Raw genomic sequence first — 7,000 nt, 5'->3', positions numbered from 1 at the left:
TTGCACTCCTTAACCAAACAGATAACATTCTTACAAACTTCAAATACAAATACCCTGATTTTTTATATATGTTTAAAAGAGGATAAATCAGGTAATGTTCACACTTCACATGACATGCATACATATTTATTAACAATCAGTCCATCTTATTCCTATATAAAAAAAAATAAAGTACAATAATAATCAGTCTATCGGTTGTAATACAAGAGTAAGCAACAATGCATTCAAATCAAGTTCAAGAGTGTAATTTATAATTTACATAACCCTTCGTCTTTCAGACTCCTGCTCTTTTGCGTGTTTGGTTTGCTTTTCCTTTATAATATCTGTCTTGGCTTCCATGCTTTCATTTCTTCCTTCTCTTCAACATCTTTCCGACCCTCTGCTGCACCAAGTCCTTAAGCCATGAAACATCTAGACCAGCGAACTCCAAATCGTCAACACCATCCTCCATATGCTTGATATCCTCCAGGTTGCACTTCTCTCGTTCCATGGTTGCCATTTTGTAGACCTCAGCTAATATATTCATGAAGCCATCTCTTGATGCTTGGAGGCGAACTCGAAGGCCTGATGCGATGTTAGGGTAATTGTTGAATATTTCCTGGATCATGGGAGAATTTTCCCTTAGTACCCTAAAGCCCTCGACAGTCATGGTCTCACGTAATGGTGATAGCTTGGTTTTGGCAATGCTAGTCCCCTCATTGAGCAAAGAATCTTCCATGATTCAAAACAACCACCATGTTAGGCTAACATATGACAGAAAAATATTTTGGTATTTTTAAAAAGGAACATATAAAAAATAATTGTCCTGTAAAAAAACAATTCATATCACTCATAATTACTTTCAATGTACTAATAAAAATAATAGCAATGTGACAGTTATATAAGCTTGAAAACAATAGACAAAACATCTTATTATGATTAGAAATCTCAAATATCTAATGATAGGGTTCAGATCCTCTCTTTTTTAGCCTTCTGACCAATATTATCTGATACACATATAACTACCACTTGAATGCAAAGAATTTATCCATGAAATTGTAGATGTTAAGTAAATGGTCATGATGAGCATATTGATGGTATTTATCGAAACAAGTCTTTCAAGAACGAAACACAACTTATTTTTATTAACAAATCTAAGAAAATGAATATAAGAAGCATAATCGTTTTCCCATAATCTCAAACATCTTACATACCCATTATTCCTAATTATTGAAGAGAATAGTGTACTAATACTTACTTAAAGAAAGAGTTTAGATATTATCACTGCTAATAAAATCCATATTAATACCCTCCAACTAAAATGTGTCACATTAGATTTGTTTCCTTTTATAAAAAGTTACAGTACACTCCATGACCTTCTATCCAAAAATATTCTTTTGGGAAATTTATCCTATACACTATCACTGGAATTACTCCGCTAGAGAGTTGCCATATGTCTTATCAGACTATATTTAAAAATAATAATAAATAAATGAACTTTTTTAATCTTACTTGTGGATTTTAAAAACTCCAAAGATTTTGAAGTTTGAACTATGCACGATAGGAAATAACACTCTCTCATCACATAAATCTCATCATGCATCCCAAGATTCAAATTTGAGACCTTCAAGATGGAATCTCTAATTCTAACAATTGGGATGTCCCCTTGGAGACATAATCTTTCTTTATTTCCACTTTCTTGCCACCACCTTTCCCATTCTATTTCACCGAAATTCCAAATGTAAACTAATTAAACACTATTTTCTAGCATTTGCATCAAACTTATTTGCTAGGATTTTTAGCAGTAGGGAAACTTACTCTTTTTATCCCTCCATATCAATTCATTATTCTCCAAAGAACTCTCAAATTACACCCAAAAATAAAAGGTCAACATTGTTCTCATCCATAGTATCCCATAACCATAATATAATCCAGGAAAACTGAATCAACCAAGAAATTTCTCTCCTCATAAATCTTCCAAGAGCCATTCTCAACTTGAAATCTCTTCTCATCATTTTTACACTAATTCTTTCTCAAACACATATACTTAACCTAGCAATCTTCTCTATAAACTAATAGTCAATTCTTCAATCTTTTCATAAGTTTAGAGTTGGGATTTTGGAATTTCAAAGTTGAATTGGGGAAAGGTGGAGATAATGGAGAATGAGGGTTCAAGGCATGCTCTAGAGAGGCGTGTACCGAACAAAGAAATTAAGAGAATTTTAGACAAATGATCATGTGTGTAGGAGCCTATTTTGGAAGATAAAAATAAATATCTGATAGGATATGTTTTAAATGGAATCTTTAGATATGGAATCTCAGAGTCAGCTCCATAGAGAAGATTTTAAACTCTACAAGAAAACCCTAATTAGTTACTTAAAATTAACAAATCAATCAATAATTATTATAAATTTAATTTCAGTATTAGTAAACATTTTTCATATATGGCAACAATATATTAGCACACAAGCATACAAACACAAGAAATAGTAAAGCATAAACTAGATTCATCCAAGCAAAGCACGTAATCTTGCAACCTCCTTTAAAATTTTCTATTTATAAATCCCTGGTGAAACTAGCAATATAATTTGACTATAAAAGACAAAAATAATCTCAAATTCATAGGTTTTAGGAACTTAACATTTTCTATATGCACTTATCATTTTACGCTCCTGTACACTTCTAAATTGATTGTATGCTCTAATTTTTTTTCTTACTTAATTATTTAACCTATTTATTTCCTAATTGTAATTTCTCTAATGTTTATGTGAATATAATCACTTAAAAGGTCTTTGGATTGAAAAATACAAAATGTACTAATGAGAGAAAAAGATAGTTTTATTAGACATAGAGCATTTGGATTTGTTTTTTTTTTCTTCTTATTTTAGAACTGTTATATATTATTCATGTTTCCAAAGTGTTTAAAAAAGAAAAAAAAAATGGAAAGCTTTGTGTAAGAAGGCTTCTCTACCTGACCATATAGAAATAAGTGTTTGAGAAATCAAAGGCACCCTTAATTAATTTAGTTTTATTAGACATATAGCATTTGGATTTGGGTTTCTTTTTCTTTTTTTTTCTTCTTATTTTAGAACTGTTATATATTATTCATGTTTCCAAAATGTTTAAAAAAAGAAAAAAAAANGTTTAAAAAAGAAAAAAAAAATGGAAAGCTTTGTGTAAGAAGGCTTCTCTACCTGACCATATAGAAATAAGTGTTTGAGAAATCAAAGGCACCCTTAATTAATTTAGTTTTATTAGACATATAGCATTTGGATTTGTTTTTTTTTTCTTCTTATTTTAGAACTGTTATATATTATTCATGTTTCCAAAGTGTTTAAAAAAAGAAAAAAAAATGGAAAGCTTTGTGTAAGAAGGCTTCTCTACCTGACTATATAGAAATAAGTGTTTGAGAAATCAAAGGCACCCTTAATTAATTAATTCACAAATTCATTGGGTAGCACATACCTGTGGTCTCATCGAACAGCCGCTCTGAATTCTCATTGAAGCCTTTCAGGTTCTCTGGATTGTTCAACTAAAACAATAATTTGGAAAAGAATCACATTCAGCATCCTATAATACGAAAATCAGTGCACTAAGTAATGAAATAGAATTAACATACCCACTCAAGATCCATTGGTATATTATTTAATTCCAAGTTCACAAAATCATCCTGCAAATTAGGAGAAACATCAATTGCAGTAGCACATGCCATCAATTTTAAAACTCTGAAGGGTTAAATAATTACATGCTATTGTTCTAGCAACTATATATGATGATGATGATGATGATGGAGGTGACCGTCAGTTTTATCAAAGACTGTGTGGCATATAAATATTTAACACTTTGATGTTGGATACTTTAGGATAGAAACATAGATCTTGAGTTATGAGTTGTTCCCCCAAGATGTCAATCTTTTAAGTGGCAACAGTATGCGGTATTGAAAGAGTCAAGTGCATGTTTGGGCTAGTTTCGGAGTAATAGTGAGTTGACCAGAGTATTAGTAATGAAACAGTATGTTGAAAGTAGGTTAGCAATCCTATGCTCTTTAAAAATAAAGCATACAATGTGTTGGAATATAGGATGTTATGCTTTTCCAACTTAACTGATTTATAGGCTTACATATAAGATACTACTCTTTGTCTAGTAGAAACAGCACAAATGGATTATGACTTTTCTCCAACAAAGGAAAAGTTTAAATTTCCACTTCATAGTGTAATATGATTGCATGTTTTTTTCCCAACATATGAAAAGAGGATGAAGTAATAGGGAGAACTGGGCATAAATTTAGGAGACGAAAAAGGCACAGCATAAATTTTGAAGGTTGAATTTCAGGTGATAGAGTGAAAAACTAGGAAAGTTTAACAACAAAAGGCTGGCAGATCTAGTACTAGAAGATCACGAGAAGTGGCAATAGATGGCTGAGTATGGTAGTAAGGAGTCAGGAGAAGTAATGGTTGGGTGTAAGAACTAGTAGGAAGAGAAGGAGGTATGATCTACATGGTAGCACTAAGTTGTTAATGGTCCAGATCAGATGTTGACAATTTTACAATAAGTAGAGTATTACCCATATTAGCAAGTTCTCGTACACTAAAAAAAGAAATTAATCAGGGGAATATATTCTTTTCTTGCAAGGTAAAGGAGCATTTATTAAACAATAGAAAAGAAGTGTATGATGTTATATATAAGCCAAAACAAGGCCAATAACAAAGAAAAGGAAAAGGCAATTAGGCAAAAATATTGTAGGCAGTCAGTAATCAAAACCAGCGGCAAGCAGCATTAAAGAAATAGTTAAAACAAGGGTATTCACTTGGACACGATAGAAATTTGAAGTCCATCATTGAAAGAACCACCACTTGGCGAAGTAAATTCCAGTTAACGGAGATGACATATCAAGGCAAAGTGTCTATAAATGATATGAAGCTTTTAACAGACACTAATAACCTTGTGATTCGGTAATAGCTATCTCCTTATAAAAGAAAAAAATTTGTGAGTTTGGGTTTGTATGATAATTATATGAGATAGGTATGCTCCACTTTGCTTAAGGCATCGAGAAAGAAATTTTTGACACTTAATGTTTAGTTTGCCAAATAAAATTAAGGGGTGTGATTAGTTCACTATATCTTTGATGCCTGTGAAATAAATGAGAAAATTTAACTTTATTAGTTGAAGAGAATCAAGAAGAGATTAGATGGTTCATAACATCATTTCTATATGTGTGTGTGTGAACTTAATTATTTGAAGGGTATCTACATCAAGAATGATATTCATTGTATGGTATGTGTTCTCCTTTACTAGCTAAATTGATAAAGTAAAAAAGCTTTAGTAGACATGAGTACACTAACATACATATTCATCCCATGGAAAAGCCAACAGTTGCTAGTTAATCAAAACTCCTATATTGTGTTTGCATACCTGCTGATTGAGAAAATTTTGTTGCAGCTGTTGCATCCCAGGTTCCAGTGCTTTGTTTACCATTTTCACCATATTCACTTTTTCCGATTGATCACTCACTTCCCTCCCTAAGTTATCTGCTAGAGCAATGTTCTATAATTTGCACAACAAAAGCAAAAGTTAGAAAGGGGAGACAGGCAACAGAGAGATGAGACAGGGAGAGAGGATTGGTCTCTTGCCTCTAAAAGCTCCTCCTTCAAGGTGTTTATCTCAGACTGTTTCATCTCCTTCTCCTCTTTCAATTTTTCGTTCTCTTCCTCCAATCTTTTGTTCTCTTTCTCTAATTCTTGGTTCTTCTCTTGCAATGATTGGTTCTTGGCCTTCATTTCCAGATACAAAAAGGGAAAATTTCATACGATGCATAATAAAAACTAGGGGAAAAGATAATAGATACCAAAAAGATACAAGAATAAGAGAGAAATTTATTTACAGCTTTATTTCGCCGATATTTTCTACCACTTTCTAATTTATTTTCATGTCTTTCAGCAGCGGTTAGCTTCGTTTGGCGACCTCCCTTTTTTGCAGGTTTGTTACCTGAAGCCATTGCCTGCTCATTAGCGCCGAAATCCTCCATATTCACGGACATGGAAAACGAAATCCCCTAGAAAAAAAAAAAAAGAGAGGAAAGAACATCATAATCATAATGTATACTACTATATACTTACCGTACAAAGCAAAAAAGTGGAAAAGGAAAGCTTTCCAATAAAAAGTTCATTACTTGATTTGATCGGTAAAAGTAATCAGTTCATAGTGTTCCTGTTCTTGTATGGTCTCATGATCACAGTAATTAATTAGCATAACCAAAATGGAAAGACTCTTATATTGGAAAATCAACTTTACCCCAAATAGTATACAAAAACAAATTTGGGAAAAACAGAAACTCAAAAAAATATACTTGAAAAAGAAAAATTCAAGCTACTGATAAACGCATAACTGGAAGAAGCAAGAAAATTGAAGCGAGCAAGCGACGAATCAAATTGGTGTAGAAAAAGAATAAAAACCACCAAGAAATTAAAAATGCCAAAGAAATTAGCTTCCATATTCTTTCAAAGTACGAGAGGAAAGGAAATCAGTGCTTACTGGTTCCGTTCCTCTGGAGAAAGAGAGTATAGCTGCTTACAACTTTCAAAGATTCATACTGGAAAACCTGCAATCTCGAGCTTGCAATAAGAATAGAATGGATGGAACCAAAACAATTCAGGACTCGACAACACAACTGAATCTCTTACAAAGCTATGTCTGTCTCATAATGTCTCGCGTAAAAATCGCGAGACATGAGTTTGTTCATCTTCTCTACTGCAATCCCAATCTAGGGAAACTTACAACTAAGTGGATTAAAATACAAAAAAATAATGACCAGTGATTATTTGTATACTAATTATTGTTTGGTGTAATTGTTGTATGATAGGTATATGTATATTAATAATAAAATAATTTTCACATGTCTTAGTTGTAAGAAAAGAAAGAGCAAAAACAAAGAAAAATGCAAGAGGTCTGATATTAATGGATTTAGTTTCTATATTAGTGGATTAAAGCAATATAGAACACAAGTTAATCAATTAATATATCT

General features: G+C 32.1%; 1 protein-coding gene across 2 annotated transcripts; it reads right to left on the bottom strand.

The window, feature by feature from the left end:
* On the bottom strand, window positions 1–6,760 carry LOC18612254. Of its 2 annotated transcripts, none has more exons than XM_007048949.2 (7): window positions 6,511–6,760; window positions 5,861–6,031; window positions 5,610–5,750; window positions 5,392–5,523; window positions 3,599–3,649; window positions 3,445–3,511; window positions 1–711 (listed from the first exon to the last, which is right to left on the bottom strand). In XM_007048949.2, exons 2-7 carry the CDS (start codon window positions 6,014–6,016, stop codon window positions 344–346), a joined length of 915 nt encoding a protein of 304 aa, XP_007049011.2. In that variant the 5' UTR covers window positions 6,017–6,031; window positions 6,511–6,760; the 3' UTR covers window positions 1–343. The 2 variants fall into 2 exon arrangements, with proteins under 2 accessions (XP_007049011.2, XP_007049012.2); XM_007048950.2 differs by having other exon boundaries at window positions 6,551–6,760.

The sequence above is a fragment of the Theobroma cacao genome, chromosome 1 (genome assembly GCF_000208745.1).
Source record: "Theobroma cacao cultivar B97-61/B2 chromosome 1, Criollo_cocoa_genome_V2, whole genome shotgun sequence".
NCBI classification, from domain to species: domain Eukaryota; kingdom Viridiplantae; phylum Streptophyta; class Magnoliopsida; order Malvales; family Malvaceae; genus Theobroma; species Theobroma cacao.
The sequence above is the reverse complement of the archived record's forward strand: the minus strand, read 5'-3'. Positions and strand labels throughout refer to the sequence as shown.